Here is a 20,328-nt window from a genome sequence, read left to right on the forward strand (position 1 = left end):
AGTTGTTCAGACACATGCTTTGGTAATCAAGTTACAAATTAAATTGTCATATAACTTACTGAAGAAAGGATTTAAATTGTCAAAGCCTACACTCCCATCCCCCAAAACTGAGACTAAGGTACACTAGGTAAAAAAGTTTCAGCCAATACAAATCTTATATGCCTATAACAGTGACAGATGAAGTCTCTATCTTACAGGGATGCTGTGAGCTTGCATGAGGAAATAACACACTTCAGGTCAGAATTTATGATGGGTAAGAGGACCAAAGCAAGAGGAGACGTGTAATAAATCTCACCTTTCCCTCCACTTATGATGAAAACAAGCCATTTTTCTCACTGGCTTTAGGTACATTCTGAGATGTTGCAACAGATTAAAGAGAGAACCTTAGTAACACTCTAGCTTCAGAATACCAAAACTATCCACACTCAACTATAATTTACTTGAGTTTTAGCTAGTGTACCTTGGTACACTCAGCTATAATCTTACGTCCACACAAGAGCTTCTAGGACACAAAGTCTTGCATGTTATTACCTCCCCTGGATAGCCTTTTATCGCCACCTGGAACACTGAGCCTACATGCTTTCCTTCCTTCAGAAAAGTATTGTCATTCTCTTTCAGGATCCCATCACTGAAATAGAAATACTACCTCCAAAACTGAATATGTCCAAGCATTGCTCCCATACAAAAGGTGCCAGGTCTTGCTGCCCTTTACCTGCCCTGGGCAGCCTTCGCTCTGTCCCTGGAGCACTGGGGCTATTCCTTCCTATGGAAAAGTATTGCCCTTCTTTTTCAGGAGCCCATCACCGAATTAAGGATACCACCTTCAATAACGAATACCATTGCTCCCACTCGAGGGTAGCCAGGACAGAAAGATCTTGCTGGTTACAGTCCAGCAGAGTGTGGAGCGAGTATGGCTTTCTCAGCCAGTTTGAGCGTCGCACGCTCATAACGACGCCCGCGTCATTATCCTGCAGACACGGTGGGGTTGCGAGGTTTCTGACAGAACACAGGAGCCCACAGAACCCTCGCCATTCCCGGGCTGTCTCGCGCCGGAGCAGGACGCGGGTGGCGCGCGGCACGTGCCGCGGCGACCGCCAGGGGGCGCGGCGGTGTCGCGCGGGGCGGCGCGCGCGGCCCGGCATGCACCGCGGCGGCGTTTGAATGGCGCAGGCTCGGGGCGCCGGGCCCCGGCAGTAGCGATCACAGCGATCCCACCGATCCCGCCGATCCCAGCGATCCCGCCGCCCCGCCCGCGGCCCGGGGGACCATGAGCAGCGGGTGAGTGAGGCGAGGGAGCGCGAAGGTTCCCGGGGCCGCCGGCCTTCTGGAGCGTGACGGGGCCGTGCTGTGCCTCGCCGGACGCAGGTGCGGCTCACAAGCGCCGCGCCGGGCGGGCGGGCCGGCGGCGGGGACGCCGATAGATCCGTCTCGCTCCGTCCCGCTCCGTCCCGTTTCATCCCGCTTCTCGGCGGTCCCTGCCCAGCCCTGTGCGGTGCCCCCAGCTTCCGCGAGCGAGATCTGGCACTTTGGGCGTTCTCTAAGATGGGGCCATGAGCCCCAGCACGGAACAGGCGTGTGCAGAGGCAGATACGTGCCAGGAGGCGAGGAAAGCTCCCGTGCTGCAGAGAAAGGGAAGACAACAAGCTGGGTGTAAGGCCTGCTGACGGATTTAATTTCTTGGGTGTGACAGATTCCGAGGAGGAAAGGGGGGGGGGGCGGGGGGGAATCTTCGGTTCTTGAAGATCAGATCCTGCGTTAATTACTTTGTTCAAAAGCCTTTAAATTTATTTTTTTTCAGTGTTGTGCTGGAGTAGTTTGGCATGCAGATCTAAATGACGTTTTGAATAGGGAGATTTATTAAGGAGAGAGATTTGGAGGTAGTTTTAGGTACCTGTTGTTTCTGGTTTTGAAACATGCTCTGCTTTGAAGCTTTCTTCCATCTCTTCTTGAAACATGAATTTTGCTTTTCCCGCTTTCTTCTTTGTACTATTCTCTGGCTGAAATCAGAGAAATAAATTCTAAAAAAGGATAGTTACCCCTGTTTAGTAAAATTAAAGCATGACAGAAGGCACTCTAGTGCTTCTTTGGCCTTGTTGATAGGAAAGAACATCTTGTTCTTGTCAAAAGATGTCACTTTGACTTCTTATTAACTGTTTTTAGACGTTTTAATCAAAACTTATAATAGTTTCGATTAAAATTTCTATGAAGCTATTTCATTAAACTCAAATTACCATTTATTTGAATTCCTCAACTTTAACTCAGGGTTTCATTGTAATATATTAAAATAATATTAAGGTATTTATATGTGTATACCAAAAACATATACATGAGTATTCCAATACATATGTATTATATATAGTAGTGTGTATGTATATTCTCTTACCCAATTTTGAATGTTTTCTTTTCAATCTATTTTCATTGTAATAATTTAAGTAAGCTTTTTTTTTTCCCTAATTTTAACTGTGTGTGATCCCAGGGTAATGAGCTTGACTATAAATAAAGAAAGTTTTTAAAATATTATAAACGGGTTGTAGTCACGAATAGAAGTGTATTTGATGGTAACATGAAAACTCATGTGAAATGGAGTCATAGACTGTTCAGTCAGGTGGGGATGTAGTGGGGCCTCCACTAAGTGGACCTTGAGAGGTTTTTGAATGTGTCTTTCTCTGGGTTTGAATTCAAAAATCTTGTTGCAGTTTTTTTTAAACTCTTTGAATTGAGCAATGAATTTAAAAAAAAAACAACTATATTTCATTTTATAAGTAGTTTTTTAAAGCTTCTGTAAAAATATTAATATGGGGCCTTCAGTGTATTGGAAACTTATATTCTATATAGCAACCTATTATATCTAGAACGTTCATAACTGAAAATGAACAGATGAAGGTATCTTTTCATTACCGAAGGATGACTTCAGAAAGAACTAAACCACTGACAGCTACTGTTACTTTATGGCAGCTTAAAATATCTGTAAATGGTACCTTCAGATGCAGAAAACTGGGTATTGTTTGATTTTTTTTTTTTTTTTTGAGAAGGTGAATAAAGTTCCGTTATTAGACTCCTGGGTTATCTCCACAAGGAGAGCTAATGCACACCTGCGTTCACCCTCGCTCAACTTGAACAAACTTCTAGTCATTTTTGGAGGTTCATTATGGCTGTCAGTGGGCCACAGATAAATTCCATATGTAAGAGAAAAATGAGCCTAAACCTTAGGTATAAGCTAACTTACCTTAATTAGTTACTCAATTCATCTTTGTCTTTATTGCATATTTAACAAAATTCCTGTGATTTTTATCAACACAAGAAACTTTAAACTGGAGCAAATGACCTGACAGGTATTGCACATTAAAAAACTGTGTCCTGCTGGCCTATAAGGCACTTTTTATAGTGTTGCAGAAAAATTTTGCAGTAACATACTCCTTACAATCTTGAACTCTGCTTTCTTTTATTAAGAAAATTCAGTATTTAACACCTGGCGAACTGTCAGTACATAAATTACTAAAAAAACAATTTGAAAAAAAACCTGTTTCATATTCAAAGGATGTGGAAGCCTTCTAAAACGGAATGTTACAGATGAATTCTGTAACATTTTTCAGAAGTAAAATGAAATTAAATTATGCCAGGCTTACAAAATCACTTCTACATCATAAGATAGTGCTAATTTTTTTGTAGACAAATTACCCTTTTGGAAGTAAATTTGAAATAACTATTGTTAGAGGTTTCTTGTGAACATTTCAAATCTGATAATGACCAGAGAAATTAGTTGACTATTACTGGTTCCCTGATGAATACCTCATTGGGATGTTTTCAAAGAATGAACTCCCCTCCTTTGGAGTCACAATTAATTTACTCTTTCATCTGAGTTTAATATTGTCACCCTTGAACTTGAGTTAATAAGGAGTGGGGGAGAATTACAGGAACATTTGCAATGGCCAGTGTACATGGAATGCTACAGGAAGAAATAGCTACTAAGAATGTGGTCAAAGAATAGAATGGAAGAATGTTGGTTTTAAAGGATATTGCTGATGACTTAAGATATCCAGCTATTTTATGTTTTCTTTGCCACCATGCAAAGTACTCCAGTCTGTGTTCTATAAGAAAATAATGTTATGTTAGTACTTGTGTAGATTACATAACGTGCCAAGAAGAGTTTGTCCCTCTCTGGGGGCCATGCCCAGAACATAGGATAGGAGGGAGTGGCAGAGTTGTTAATACTTGCCTTAGATAGATATGCACTAGAAAGCCTGTTAGTGCTGACTTTCTTTGCTCGATTCTGGTATGGCTTGAAGAGTCTTATTGCATCTGGGAGAGATCAGAGATAGAAAGTAGCAGAAGAACCATCAAGAAAACTTTGCACACGTCTTGTCCGTTGACTGTGGAAACAAATCAGCTTACCTATCAGGATATATGGCTGCTATTACTCTAGTCCTTCTGCTTTATGAAAATTGAGGAGAACAAAAGGGGGAGAAGGGAAGGTCGTCATCTACTATGAGAAATCATCTATGTGATGGGGGAAATTGGTGTAATTTGAGCCTATTATCTTAATGAAATTGTCCATCTCTGTTCACATTTGCAGTCTGGTTTGTTATAGTTGTCAAACAATTTAGGATTGTACGATAGATTGAGGCAGAGCTGAAGGAACATACATTCTGTCCTTAGTTTAAAAAGTTTTATAAAGCAGAACACTTGCATTGGCCTTGGTGAGATGGTATAACAGATTGTCTTGAACAAATACCATTAGCCGTGCTCATCACAAGGGTAAAGTAAAAAATTAAAAACATTAAGGTATATGTTTTTTGACTCTGTACAAACTGGTGTCTAATGTCAGTTTAAACACCCTCTGTATATATCCAGAATAACTGAGGGCTGTAGTGTCTAATTAGCTATCCCTAGATGATATCTGGTGGTAGATAGGAAAGAAAAGTTGTGAAGAGCCCTGTAAATTGTCTTTCATCCTGTAGCATTCGTCTTTTTAATTGCCAGCCAGCTTGCATTTTGTTAGGTGTTACTAAGTTTTTGGAAGCTGATTTCTTAAGATATCGACTAAGTTTGTTATAACAGTGTTGGATTTGTATATACTGAATTCTTCCACTTGTGTTCTGCTCTGTCTGGACTACCTGGTTTGTGTATCTGAATTTAATCACTTTCAGTCTATTTTTTTTTTTATGAATTTGCAGGGTCTGTCCTGGAACCCACGTAAACATTTGGGTCCACGGTATCCTGTGGCAAGTTCAGCTTGATTATAATTTGCACAAAGAGCTGCCCTCTTTTATTAGTTTTGAACCAATCTTTAGCTATTGTCTTTTGACCCTTTATTCTTATATTGGACAAGACAGTGAACAATCTCCATGCAACTTCTCTGAGCCATTAATTTTGTAGTTTGTGTCTTATTTCCCCTTAGCTAAGTAGCCTCCACCAAGTATAAGTACCTCCATTCCACGTTAAAAAGGCTGATCTATTCCGTTGTCGATTTTATGAAAGTTTTTCCATACCTTTTTTAACTTGCCTTTGTCTGAGCTCTTTTTTATTTTACTAAGAAGTTTTTTTATTTTTGGAGGTTGGGGGTTTTTTGTTTTTTTTTAAGGAAAGAGACTGAACCTGCACTCAGTATTTCAGACACAGGCACAAATTGGTTCTATACACTGTCACTGTTTTGTTTATTTTTTTAACTATTTATTGATCCATATGGAGCACTGAGCAGTCCAAATGATCTAAATTAAACAGCCATATATCCAGATTTTGTGGGTGACAGTTATTAGCTCAGAGCCTGTGATTCTGTGTAGGAACCCAAAATTTCCTCGTGCCTGCAGACACACAGGCTTTGCTTTATATTAATCTGTAATCATTGCTTCTGCTTATTGTACATCACAGTCCTCTAGTTCTTCAATTAGCCCACATCTTCACAGTGGGGTGTGACTTTGTATTGTCAACAGTCTTCATCAATTAACTACTAATCCCCTTTGTGATGTAACTTATGAATATATTGAAGAGCATAAACCAATACAGATTTTCTGCAGGCATTTGGAGGTGACTTTCTGCAGTGTGGAAACCACTTCAGCAGTTCCTTAAGTATTGCTCCATGCTAAAGCTTTCCCCCTTATGACTTGGAAGCACAGTTTCCTCAAAATTTAAGTGAGGGACTTGTGGAAACTTTTTGGAAACTCAAGTAGTCTCTGTCATTCAGCTGTCCTTTATCCATGTTGTACTACCACATACTCTTGATAAATTCCATTAGTTTTGGAGGAGAGGACTATATAATGATTTGGGTTAGAAGGGACCTTAAAGATCATCTAGTTTCAGTTCCCCTGCCATGGCCAGGGACACCTTCCACTCGGCCAGGTTGCTCAAAGCCCCATCTAACCCAGCCTTGAACACTTCCATCCACCACTTCTCTAGGAAACCTGTTCCAATGCCTTACCACTCTCACAGTAAAGAATTTTGTGCATATCCAATCTAAACCTACCCTCTTTCAGTTTGAAGCCGTCCTTGGCCTATCACTAAATGCCCTTGTAAAAGTCCTTCTCCAGCTCTCTTGTAGCCCCTTCAGGTACTGAAAGGCTGCAATGAGGTCACCCCAGAGCCTCCTCATCTCCAGGCTTTGTTGCCTTCGTGACAGCCAGGTTGAATCTTTCCCAGTATATTATTTGGTTGTGTCCACTAAGTCTATTCTTGACTAATTTTTACTAATTAGCACAACAGAGATGTCAGTCTGGATCTTCCCTGAGGCTGTCTTTAAATACTGACTATATTTTCAATGTGATTTCTTTAGGTGCTTTGTCAGCTCCAAGGGAGAAGTTCTGCACCTTGCCTAATAACACAGCTATTTCATTATGCTTATATATTCACAGATGCTTCTGCATGATCTGAGACCCTCACAAAGCAGGTTAAACTGTGGAAACCTCTCCTATATACATAAGAATTCTACTTTGCTTCATCAGATGTACCTTTATATTTGATTGTCTGTTGGCCTTTTTTTGGATTTCTGTTACCAGTCTTTAAAGAAAGAATTGATAGTTCTGTGTCTTCCTGTTTCAACTGGAAGGCTGGAGAGTAATATGTTCGACAAATCTTCACGTTTGTCGAAGAGTGTAGTTCTCTTAATTTTCTTCTTGGACACATGTAACTTTTGGTAGGGAACTTCTTCCCCTCTAGGGTCCTTTCTCTCCAGTTCAGATACCTCTAGTTCAGGTATTTTGAGATGTTGCTTTAGGCTCTTTAGAGCCCAATATTAAATACTGACATGCTAATTGAATTTCCTCAGTAAGGCAGTTTTTTCTAACCTGATGTTTTTACTTCTGTTAAGTAAAGGGCATTCTAGTTATACAGTGCTGTCCTTTTATTGGTGATCAGATTCCTGTGTACTGCTTAGTGAGAAAGAGGAAGGGGAGGTCAGTGTTAGGCATGAAGGATTGTAAGCTGGTAGTGTGTTAAGGGAGTAGTCAGAAAAATTATTCTTCAGGTACAGAGATTATGGCTTTTTTTAGCTTCTGATGAGATGATCCTGTGGGGGTTAGCTCTGGTGGTTGCAGGTTGTCCTCCCTATTCTTTTGGAGTTTATTGCTTTACCCTCAGCTTTATTGTCAAAAAGAGGATGAAAAAAAATTCGAAGATCTTTCCAAGTTCTCCTACCTTTCTGCTTTCATCATAGGCCTGAATATAAGCCTTGATTTGTTTGGATTTTAGGATTGTTGGGTTGGAATTTTCTTCAAAAGTTCAGTTGCTCAGCATATGCCTTTGTGTTGTGCTCAAAGTTCAGATTTTAATATACAGCCCATTTTGAGTCCAAATGGTTTTAACCATAAGCAGAGGAGAAGTTGTTTGGTTTGTTGGGGTTTTTTTCTAAACTTCAAGGGGGGGGAAAACCCTTTTTTAGTGTTTATTTATAGGCTTGGTGTGGAAGAACTAGGAATTGGAAGTGTAGAGAACTAACTGTGATAACTATTCTGTTATAACCATCCCATAGGGTGGAAAAGAGTCAAGTTATTGAAGCAGTATTAAGCCGGCCTTATATCTGGAAAGGTATTGACCACCAACTGTTATAGGTCTTGTCCTAAATAATGCTACCATTTGCAATGCTTGCTGTAGTCTGAGGGCTCCATGGTCCCATCTTACAGGGTAAGGGATTCTGTCAGTAAATCTTCCCTTTTTTGAGAGAGATCTCAAATGAGATCTTTAGTACTGATCCTCTTCTAAAGAAAATTGAAACATTTGAAGAATTCTTTTTTTTTTGCTTCCACTGTACCTTACAAAATATGGATTTTAATATGCCTTATGTTTAAAGTACAACTTCTGTCTTGTTTTGAGCCTGCCACCTGCTTATTTTATTTGATGGCCTTTAGATGCCGTATGGAAGGATCTTCATGGCTAATAAGCTGTTTGCCATCTGGCTTTTTCAGCGCTCAGTGTCTTAGTGTTTTAAATACCGAAGTTCTTAATGTGGGATAAATCTGCTACATAGAAGAAAAAGGATAGGGCTGTTGCTAAAAGTGGAGGGAAGAGATTAGAGCACTCCTGTTGGGACCAGAGTTTTACCTTTTAGGGGAAAAAACCCAGAAATATTAGGGGGAAAAAACAATAATATTAGGGAAAGTCGTTGTCTTCTAAAAGTAGGGTAGAATGTCTTGCTAAAACACTTTAAGAATAATGCTCCATGATGACATAGTAGTGAATCCAGTCTCAAGCAATGAATTTTCTGATCACTTCCAAAAAATGCAAAATCGTATGTACACATGTCTCAATCTTGGTGTTGGTTCTTATAAAAATATTTGCATACTTCCAGAGATGAAGTACTTTAGACATAGAATAATGGGGTTTAGTATAGAAAATAGCCAAAGTTGTACATTGAAAAAAATGGACAGGAGTGCATTTGCCAATAAATTAAGGGGAAGATCTTTTACTTCCATTTTTTTTAACCTTTGCTATTTTGAGGAAGTTTGCCTTCTTCCTGAAAAAAAGTAATTATTTTTTTAGGTGCCTTTCTCTCTTGGAAGCAGTTGTGGGACTAGTTATTTTTCTCTAGGCAACAGATGAAATTCATAGTATGAGGAAAGAGTCTCATAAATGACCTTATTCTTTTCTTGAATTCTTGCTCGTATGGCACCCCTCAGTGCAAGTGTACACAAAGCTAGTCTGAAAACAAGATCTCTGTTTCTTGGGGTGATTTTGGGTTTGTGTCCTTTTTCTTTTTTTTAAAGGTAAATAGGGATTATGAAATGCTAATCGCCATGTTACTAATGATAAGGCCTCCAGCTAACATTTGCTAAATGATGATGTCTTGGGTTATTTATATGATGGAAGATCTTGCAAATAATTGAATTCTTTTACCTAGTTTTGCCAGCTGCATTTGAAGAAAGTTGACTGCATGTTTTAGAAAATATAACTAAAATAACTAAATATCTTTCCCTTGAGAACAGGGATTTGAGAGATTATGGCATCTGAAGCTCACAATGTTAAAAACCAGAAAGTATTGCATATCGAAGGTCATCCCATTGATCTCCGCAGAAAAGGAATCTCTTCTTCCACTAAAAAGATCATGAAGGAGGTGAGCTGGTTGTAGTGTTTGTTGGGTTTTTTATGTCCCCTGATGAAGCTGAAATAAACATTCAAAGAGGTCTGTAGTTCTGAGCAGTCTAAAACTAGAAGCACAGCACTACTAGGCACTTCATGTTTAGATAATAGAGCTTTAGCTTAGACAGCAATTACATTATGAAAACTATGCATTACAATAGACACAGGCAGTGGCTGCGCTCATAAGTGCGTTGTGTTGTCCAGGTGAGCAGTAGGTACTGATATGGTTTTATTCATACCTGTTTTTTTGCAATCTAGCCAAGAATGTTTAAAGCAGGAATTCTGTCATGAAAAAGTTCTCTCTTGCCAAGAGAGCTCTATGGTACATGTGAGAGGTGGAGTAGGTGAAGCACCTGCATTGAAATGGACCTGTTGTCTTATAATCATACAGCTTGATCTACCACATTGTCTGGTAACACATATATTTTCACTGAATTCTTGCTATTCAAAACCAGTTTTATAACCTCTTACCTGTGTTACTGGCTGAAGAGTAAGGCAGTGGAGTAAAGAGGAAGCACTAGGAAGGAAGCACTAGAGGAAGAGTCACTGTGAGATCTCTTCAAACAGTGGTGAAGATACCAATATCCTCTATGTGTTAACAAAAAAGATCATAACATTGTTTTGCTGATGTGCACAATGTAAATGTTACTGTTAACGTTAAATAGTATAAATGGGAGTGTTTGGGCCTTTTTTATTAATAAAGCTTTTTTCTTCTTTGTTTCCTTTCTCCCAGGGTAAGAAATCTCCAAAACAGCTGGCTTCATACACAAACAGGTAAGAGGGCTGTGCTCTGTAGTATCTGAGTTTCAAGTACAATGGTGGTAGGGAGGAAGAAGCAGTTGAAATCGATTAAAACACCAAAGCAGACACAAATGGAAGATAGGTCTTGATTTTACTGGCAATTCTTGGTTCTTGTGTTCCCTTCCGTAATAATAAGTCTCTGCATTAATAAAAACAGGGAAGGATGTTGGTGACATTTCTTCTGATAACCCAAATGTCATGAAAGTATTGGGGAAAAAAAAGTTTTCAATAACCTGGAAGTTGACTACTGAATTTATAATTATATATTTTAACTTAATAATGTAAAGTATTGATTAGGTTTAGAGCAACCTTCACTAAAATACTGCTTTGTTATTGCAGAATAACGGTTGGAAAAACGGTGACCAGTCCCCTCTCTCTTTTCAAAGTGATATATTGTAAAAGAAAAGTTCATTGTTATACTCCAAAGCCTTGTTACAGAAAGAAACTGTGCCCTAAATCTAGGGGCTGTGACATGGCAAATAAAGAAAATGAACTGGCTTGTGCAGGGAATCTGCCAGCAAAACTTCACAACAGTCGTACACACTTGCTAAATTCTAGTGACTCTGGCTCATCTCAAACAGAAGGCCCCTCATCCAAATACAGTGGATTTTTTTCAGAGGTAAGTAACATTTGAAGAAACTTTTGTTTAAAATAAAAGTATTCCTGGTAGTTAACTGTGAAAGTTTTCATATAGATTAATTTTCTTCAATTCTTTAAATTTCAGGTCTTGTGATTTACAGTCACTGTCTGTCAGTTTATGGTGATACAGTTGTCAACAGTAATAGTCCTGCCAGTTTTCCCCATGTTTGTGTCATGTCAGAAGCTCAGATCTGCCAGACTAGACTGGGTTAAAATTGTACCAGCAGCAAAGGAAAACATTGTTTTGACTTGGTTAGGTTTCATGATCTGACTGAACACATGGCCATGTACATGTTTATAGAATGTGAAAGTGTATCAATGGGAATAAAGTGGTGAGGTAGGCTTGGACAATTTTCAATAGCAGTATCAACTTTTGTGTGTGAAACTAACTTAAGTGTTTGTGTAAGGCTGTATTTCCTGTTAAGATTGCTTGAGGAAATGTAGTAGATGCTCAGAGCTCCTGAATCTGGCTAAGAGGTCATACATTTAAATGAAATGGGTTTTGTGACAGTGAAGCCATTTAAGTCCCTGAGGCATGGCAGGGAAGATAAGATCAAAGACTATCACCATGCTGTCTTTTCATGGTGCTGTAAGTTTGGGCTTCTATGAAGAGAACCTTGAGAGTCCAGTGGACTGAAAGTGCAAGTCTGTGGCATCCTGCACTGTTTAATTTGATAGTTTCAGGAAAGGAGCAGCAGAATAGCTACAGTTAAAGAGGTTGCAGAAAGAAAGGTAAAGAAATGGATACTGGGGAAGATTCATTCTCTGAGAAACTAAGGACCAGATCACTGAACACAGATGACTACTTAACTGGTTTGAGAGATGTGTGTGGCTCTGCAGTGTTCATTCCAATCCAAGGTCTATTTAATAAAATGCCTGAACTTCATTCAGAGAACAAGCTTTTTTCAGAAATTAAGCTTTTCTGTCAGAATTTGGAACATGTAGTTATTTGTGTCTAAATTATGTCAAAATTATTAATCATCTGAGTAAAAAGTTCTTAGAGTTCATAAGAATTACAGTTGGATGCTCATGAGTGCTCTATTTAATTATTAGATACCTCTCTTTAGGTGGTAAAGAGATATGAACCTTATTCTTATGGCTTTGGTGTAAAGTAGGTTTAATATTTTTGTCTCCTTCTAAGGGAAATTTGTGGATTTAAGGCCATTGTCAGCTACATTTCTAAAACAAACTCATCAGCATACCAGTAAAAAAAGTATATTTTCATATACTAGATTACTATAGTAGAGCAGTTTATTGTGTTATTCCTGGCTACTTAACTTGTGGCAAACTTCTTTTATATTTTCAAAAACACAGGTTTCTCAGGACCATGAAACTATGGCTCAAGTTCTTTTCAGCAGGAATCTGAGACTGAATGTAGCTTTAACCTTCTGGAGAAGGAGAAGTATAAGTGAACTGGTAGCCTACTTAGTGAGGTAAAATAAGTGTCTCTTTTGTATTCTTAAAATAATAGCAATCCCAAATATGCTGCAGTATTTTCAGCAGTTCCTTAAGTGTTGTAACTTTGTTATACTTTTAAATCATAGTGGAAGCATATACTTTGGTAACATTTCTGATTTTATTCTTAATGTTTCTAGGATACAAGATCTTGGAGTAGTAGTAGACTGCCTTCCTGTTCTTACAAACAGGTACAAACAAACAAAAAAAAAGTGGGGGATTAGAATCTCCTATAACATTGGAGTTCAAACACTTCTGAAACATCTTGTTTTTGAAGTTTACAGGAAGAAAAAGCATATGTTTCAGTTGGCTGCTGTGTAGATCTTTTGCCTTTAGTGAAATCTCTGCTTAAAAGCAAATACGAAGAGTAAGTATCAATTCTGGAAGTTTTCAAAACACTTATTACTTCCTGGCTATGCAGAGCCCTGGAAATTGATGGGTTTTAGTCCTCTGACTCTTTTTCCCTCTGCCTCTTCTCCCAGCTCTGCCTCTCTCAGGAATGCCTACCTGAGGGGGAGCTTTCCTGTGAGTCTTTATCCTTTAACAAACTAGAGGTGCAAAAACTTTTCTGCAAGGTCAAGGACTTGGGGGAGAGGACTGGTTTTGCCCTTATGCAGATTTATTTATCTTAAACGGTGAAACAGAATAGCACTAAGGATTTAGTATGCTTGATGACATAAAATCAAGGCAGAGTTTTCAGGCAAAATACCTGAGAAATTTCTACTTTTTCAATAAGAACTTCAGTTTACCTTAGAAATGGCAAATGTACGCAAGTATTTAAACTTGCCAATTTGTCTAGATTTTTCTTCTTCCAGAACAGCAAGTGTGTTGCTTTCTTAATTGCTTGCCAATTTATCTCGACACTCTATCTGACCTGTAGATGCTGTATGTGGAGGATGAAGTGCATAATGTGTAAAATATGTTGTTACAGATATGTGATAGTTGGTTTAAACTGGCTTCAGGCTGTCATTAAAAGATGGTGGTCAGAACTATCTGCACATACAGAAAAGGCAGAAGATGGGTGAGTACAGTGTTGGGAAATATTTAAATGTGTTTCTGTAGCTTATTTCATCTCAGTATGTTTTACTTTTGATCAGTAGGAGCCTTGCCTACAAAAGACAAAATTATACTCATAATTTGAAAGTAAAAGCTTAAAAGTACTTAAAAGTAGTTTTGTTCATAAGACACAGATAGTGTTTGGAAGCTTACTTTAAGGATAATCCAAGTTTTTGGGTTTGTTTTGGTTTGTTTTTTTTTTTTACCGATGTTTTAGTACATGTAGAACATAGTCATATCAGGGATTATACAAATGCTGTAGAAGTTGGATCAAAATTTTTCAGATCTTGTGGTAATATCTGTTGTACAGGCTGTCTGTATGCAGTATTAATGCATTTTAGTCAAAAAGACTGCTGAAATATACTACATATGTTATAAAGTGTTGTTCATTCTTTTTCAGGAATATTCATATTTTAAAACAACAGCTGAGTGTTTTATGGGAACAGGAGAATCATCTTACTATGGTTCCAGGATATACTGGTAGTATAGCTAAGGTAATCCAGTTCCAGTTGTGTTCAGTAGCAAACGAAGTTGCATCACTGGCAGTATTCCTCTTGTTTTATTTATGCTAAACTGTGGATGAATAGAAATACCTTTACTTATTTTCCACTAATGCTCAAGCGTATTGCATGATTTTTACAGAAGTCTGGAGTGGATTCCCTGTGATGATAGTAGTATAGTTTTTAATCCTTTTTATGTTCTTTACAGCGGAAGCATCTCTTTAATAACAAAGTAGCTAATAGTAATAAACCTTAAAATTGATGTAAAAAAGGGCTCACATTAGTAGGTAGACTGTGGAAAAGACAGATGTTTTCTCTGAAATCAGAGAAAACCATGTTGTACCCATGGTTGTAAGTGTGAGGCAGAATGGAGAATCTTAGCCCAGGAATGTCATTAGTACTTGCGCATCAGGTGACGGGGCAAGTGACAACATACTAAATTTTAAAGCTTATTGCTGACCTAATGCTTAGAAAATTATGAGCTTGTGGAGAGCAGAAGAGCAGATCTATCTAAGCCGAATCCCTGTTTGCCTTTCTCAGTAGGTTGTGGTGTCAGTAATATAATGAGGGTGTCTGGTAGATGCATGTTTTGCTGCTTGTTCTCGTCTCTAGTAACATGGCTTTCTGAGGTTGGGCACCAAGAGTTATACTGAGCAAAAAACCTCTCCACATGGAGGGAGCTGGTGGAGGTAGACAAGTGAGAAAGAGCTTACAGCAGACACTTGGTTAGTTATGTGCAGGATTTGAGTGAACTTGAAAAGAACTTAGCATCTTTTACTTACATCTTAAGAAGTTTTGTGGAATCCATAATTCTGTGCCTACAGAATTGGTCTATTTTGATGTATCAAACAAGTAAGTTATATCTTGTTTTTCTGGGACTGCTGTGCACCCGTGACTTCAGTTTTGGTATCTCTACAAGGATAACTAAGAGCTCCTTGCAGAGTTTGTCAGCAGGGATGCAGAATAACTGCGTTCTAACTCCCAACTGATAGAGCTGTGAGAGCATCTAACATTGACTGCCTAGTTCTTTTGCTAGATCAATATAACAGCTAGTGTCAGTTTGTTTCTCTAGGATTCAGGTTCCCCTTATGTTCATTTGCCTGCTTCTTAATATATATCAGGATAGATTGTGGCCATGGTCACCTGAGAGAGTCAGGAGCAAAAGCAGTACAAGAATGTTGGAAGGATTGGGTACAAGAGTGTTGGAGGGATTGGGTGAAGGAATATCACACTTGACATGTTTAAACTACATGATTATATGATGACGATTATCATTGCTGTGTATTCAGGGAGCAGAGGGATAACAGACTAAATTGATGGCTTTGTAAACTAATCCTGCTGTTCTTGCAGGCTTTTTAGTAGATAAAGAAATGTTATTGAAAGCATTAATTGAAAGTAATCATGAAGATAACTTATTCTGAAATTTGGCCTAATATAATTATTCTTGTGTTATGGTCCTGATTAGTTACCCCGCTTCAGACATAGAGCTGATATTACAGCTATGAATAATGTGACAAAGTCTTTCTCCTTTTTTTTTTTTTTTTCTTCTAGGATGTAAATGCTTATTTATTACAGCTACACTGACATGATTGAGAAACTATGTGTGCTCATGTGGTGAAACAATCCCCTAAAGTATCCCTGAAATACGTACAGAAAGCCTTTTGAGAAATACTGGCAGAAGAGAACTGAACTGTCAAGCTGTTTAATGAAACCACTAACAAAATCCTAGCAATCTACTTCACATTGAAGTGGAAAAATGTCTAGTAGGAGCAACTTTTACTTCAGTGAGGTGAAAGTGCGCTATGAAAACTGTATGCCTTTGCTGCATTTGGGATTCACTCAATTACTAGGTATTCATTTAAATGCTACTGTATTTTCCTACAACATCGCATAAAAGAAGATGAATTATACTGTCATGAAGGCAAGACAGCAGAACCAGTTATAAGGAACCAACAAAAGCAATCAGCATTAAGAGCTTTTAAATGTCTCTTTCACAAGAGAACTCCAAAATGCACAACTATCTTCCAATTACATTAAAAAAAAACCCATCTTTGGGATATTCAGTTACTTCTATGTTTTAATCAAATTATTAAAGACAGTTTTTGTTTGCACTAAATAGAAACTATACAGCAAAGATGCCTTAATTACTAGTGTTTTGAAAAGCCAATGTGTTAAGATGCAAATAGCTATTATGTTCATGATTGTGATAAAAATGACAAAAATCAGGGTTTCACATTGTGTAGTTAATGAAATATTGCACATATACAAAGATTCATGTATGAAAAAATATTATAAATACCTGAAGTTAAGCTTGGATAAACAGTTATTGCAAATGTCAGCAGAATGGTGAATTTATGTCTAACAAATGTTTTTATATTGTATGTGGATTTCTAACACAGTAATCTTGTTCTGTACCATTTAAACTACATGCAAAAGTAAATATATAAATATATCTACTGTTTTTCTTTTCAAGTTCAAAAAATACCAATTTCTAGAATCTGTTCCGCAGTACTTTTTATCATAGATATTTATGTCTATTGTTTGAAATGTTTACAGCCAGGTGAGGCCATGTTATTCAAATCACATCCTTTTTATACTACCTCCTTTAGGAAACTGACAAAGAGCTTTTGCAAAATTAAGTTCTAACCTGATCAGTAATGGCAAATTTATACCAACAATAGCATTGAGAATACAGCTATAAGTTCTTTTGCTGTCATATTGCTATGCTGTTCTATTTTAATTTAAAAGCTATACCTTAATAGCTCTGAGGGAGTCTTGATTTTAGGCTTGCTGCTGCCTTTTTTAATTTTGTGATTAGAAAGAATGCTTTTTCAATTAAAACTTATGAAGTGCCAGCTCTTTACTTAAAACATAGATATACATGCTCAGCATGTATGACCAAATCTACTTTCTTAGAAAACTAAGTACTTAGGAGGGTTGTTCTCATACCTAGCATTAAGCATGTGCACTTTTATTGCTGTGCAGGAGAAAAGTCTTTTGATAGCCCCAAGTGGTTTTTGCTTTACAGATTAAATAAATGAATTTTAAACTCCTGTAGTGGTCAACAACTTTAGACCTCCCGATGGTTCATTTTGTATTTAGTTTACATATTGTTACTGCTGACTTGTAACGGCCAAGTAGAAATATGTCATCAGAACTTGGTGCTTTTGGTTATTTTAACATCCAAAGGTTTTGCACTTCCCAGGGCAGTCAGTTAACAGAGAAAAGTTTCTGGGACATCCCAAACCCGATAACTTTGTGGGACAATCTGGAGACATGCACGCAGCCAAATTATTTTTGCTAGTTAGCATTAGAGATATTTCATGCTCAAAAGAGTTTGAGATAGAACTTTTCAAATGTTCTTACTGTCAATTAAAAATTTAAAGAAACTACAGTATGACAACATTCTTGTATTACTTTACTGTTCTGTTGACCAATTAAATGTAAAAGTAACATAGAGTCTAGCTTCATAATTTGGGTAGCAATTGCTGAAGCTCTTAGATTATTCCTCAAGGAGAATACTGTAAAGGTAATGGAAACTCAGATCTTTTCTCTTGTGTTTTTTTTTAATGGACAAAATGAAGTAACTCAAGGCCATTTACTTCTGATAATAGAAGTAATAATTGTAATTGATTAAAGGGATACCCTAGTACTTAAAAAACTGGCTTGACTGTAGATATAAATACGTGGGCTTTTAATGAATTCTTGTATGTGGTCATGGAGTTACCAAATCATAACTGTGGATGGTGCTTTTGTTCTAGAGGCAAGGTAAGATTGACTTGAGGATTGTTATTGAGAACTTACTAATAAAATAGTGCATTCTTTTTAACTGCCAAAAGTTGTATTTTGACAGCATCAATAATACAGTATTAAACATTGTCAGTATCTGTGCCTTATTTTAAATGAATTTTCTTACTGTTTTCAGGCAGCTACTAGACTGTAAGAACAGGATTCCGATGTCTCCGTTATGAAATTATTTTTCTGTCATGATCTTAATTTAAACTATTCACACTATATTTAGGCTCAGCTTCTTGTATTCTCTTTAGTTCTCAAATGGCTAGGAATCAGTTTTGCTGTTACAGAATGTACATGTGTAATATCTGGTCAAAGGACATGAGTAAAATGTATTAATAGCTGTATAACTCCATTAATTCCATATAGTTGTCTCAGTGAATCCAAGAATTAAGTTTATGAACTATCATATGCATAAGTGCTATCATGTGATACTTTCTGAAAATGCTGTTTCTAGGATATGTCTTAAGAATCAAGCAGAATTAATCCTTTTCCTGTATGTTCTTGCGATGCAGAAGGACGTATGTACTTGAGGATGAAGGATTCCTCCACAAAGCTGTTCTTCATATTATACTATTGATATGAAACTAATATCTTTGAAAAACAGTGTGTCTTTTGCCTCAATGTCCCCTGAAAATACTTGAGGCTGTATTGCTTAAAGAGTACTTATTTGAAGTGTGACCCAGGACTTACCCTTCCCTAAACTGAAACTGAAGAATCCTTCTGGCAATCTTTCTCTTTCTGCAGAGTTAAGGAAAAAGAAAATCCAGTGTTTTGTAACTAAGAGTCAAAGTTTAGGTATTGCTTAGAGCTTGCTGAAGAGTGGAGACAGAAAAAGCTACCCCATTAATTAGCTGGATAAGAAGTTAGCATGCCTTAATGATTATGTATGTCTCAGTTTTGAAGGAGTTACACCTATTTCTCAGTAAAGAGTACTCATATCACACAGGTACTGCTACTTAATAGTGCTTACAGATTGTTGCTGGTATTAAAAAAATATCATTAGCCCTCCAGCAGCTTACCTTCTGCAGTGAGATATAAATAAAATGATCTCTCCCTTCCTGTAGGCTGCTTTATTATTATCATAGTTTTAACACTTGAGGTGCAGGGGGGGCTGGGAGAATAGGAAAGGACAAAAAAATACACATGCGCTGTGTAGAGGGACATCAGCCTCACTGCATTATACCATAACGTAAAGCAGGCTGTGTTTTCATTTTCTGGCATCTGAAGCAGGCAAGTTTGGAGTTAGAAGTCTTTACACATTTTGCATTGAAGAGAGAAAGGTTTTGAAGATGAATGCTATAGTGCTAATTTGTGATGTATTGATTCTTTTTTTTTCTTGAATGAGTGGACATTTTTGTGTGTAGAAACTTGAAAGTATCTAAGCTTACATTTTGAATTAGCAAATGGTTGCTTTTGCCAGTTCATCTTGCCAGATCTTCCAGTTTTACAGAAGACTGAACATCTGTCTAAGTGTGGAGATTTGCAGCTATATTTTGTGCTGACTTTTCTGGTACAAAGTGAAACAGGTGTTTCATAGTCAACTATTTCAGAATACAAAACCATGCAAATCATCCTACTGGTGTGAAGTTATTCCAGCTTTGCACAATGCAAATGTTTAATTTTATGAAAGCAGTTGATTCTTATGTAAGGAACTTTATATTGAGTTGATGCTGCATTAGAGGAGGAAAAAAAAATGAAGCCATTTTTAATAGCCTTTGTAAAAGCCAGACAGCGTAGTCTAATTTTTGTCTTCAGTCTACTATCCTACACACAGTAATCATTGTAGGCTACAGATAAACATTCACAGAGGAAATAGATTGAGCATGCTTGTGTTTTTAATGCTTATATTATTCTTCCTTAAACAATTTATGTTTATTCTGTGAGTTAAATGGCTTGGTGTGTCTCAGAATGAGACTAAATGCAAGTCTTTTTCTTTCTGCTTCCACATTTGTTCTTTAAGTCTTAATGAAGTTATTTATTCCTCTTCTAGTTTAAATATCCTATGAGTGTCTATTGTTAGAAGGGGGGAGGGGGGGAGGATGAGAACTCTAGACAAAACACGGGGCTAACTATTTAACAAGATTCATTTTGAAGCAATTGTGAAAACTTTTCATCTCTAAAACTTTTCACACAAATTTTGTTAATAGCTACTAATTGAAGTGGGCACTCAGATGCAAGTTTGACTTTGAACCTTGTTGGAAAAAAATAAAGTGTTTTCATTCTAAATAACCATAGCTGCAGTATTGTTTCTATTCTTGGTTTTTTGCATTGAGTACTAAACTGGATTCTTATTAGCTAGACTAACCTGCTGTCAGGGAGACAGGATGTGTAGCACTGTCCCTTAAAGGGATAAAATAGAAATATTCACATAGTCTTCAACTATTGCAGACCTAGAATATTTTTGTTTTCATACTGACTGGATTTTTGTAATCTCTTTATGTAAATTGTAGCTGCTGATCACATTGCTGTAAAATGAGATCTGCTACTTTCAGGTTGAATGTGTTGCATAGTTGTTTCT

At 37.4% G+C, this 20,328-nt stretch overlaps 1 protein-coding gene across 2 annotated transcripts; it reads left to right on the top strand.

Moving 5' to 3' along the window:
* The first annotated feature begins 1,144 nt into the window (after nt 1-1,144).
* KATNBL1 (katanin regulatory subunit B1 like 1) lies at nt 1,145-20,039 on the top strand. 2 transcript variants are annotated; one of them, XM_032689823.1, is made up of 10 exons: nt 1,145-1,278; nt 9,411-9,538; nt 10,298-10,338; nt 10,705-10,984; nt 12,319-12,437; nt 12,600-12,650; nt 12,737-12,826; nt 13,391-13,480; nt 13,916-14,009; nt 15,567-20,039. In XM_032689823.1, the coding sequence occupies exons 2-10, from the start codon at nt 9,425-9,427 to the stop codon at nt 15,597-15,599; spliced, it is 912 nt and encodes a 303-aa protein (XP_032545714.1). In that variant the 5' UTR covers nt 1,145-1,278; nt 9,411-9,424; the 3' UTR covers nt 15,600-20,039. The 2 variants fall into 2 exon arrangements, with proteins under 2 accessions (XP_032545714.1, XP_032545715.1); XM_032689824.1 differs by lacking the exon at nt 1,145-1,278 and adding an exon at nt 1,471-1,650.
* The last annotated feature ends 289 nt before the right edge of the window (nt 20,040-20,328 follow it).

The sequence above is a fragment of the Chiroxiphia lanceolata genome, chromosome 6 (genome assembly GCF_009829145.1).
Source record: "Chiroxiphia lanceolata isolate bChiLan1 chromosome 6, bChiLan1.pri, whole genome shotgun sequence".
NCBI lineage: Eukaryota > Metazoa > Chordata > Aves > Passeriformes > Pipridae > Chiroxiphia > Chiroxiphia lanceolata.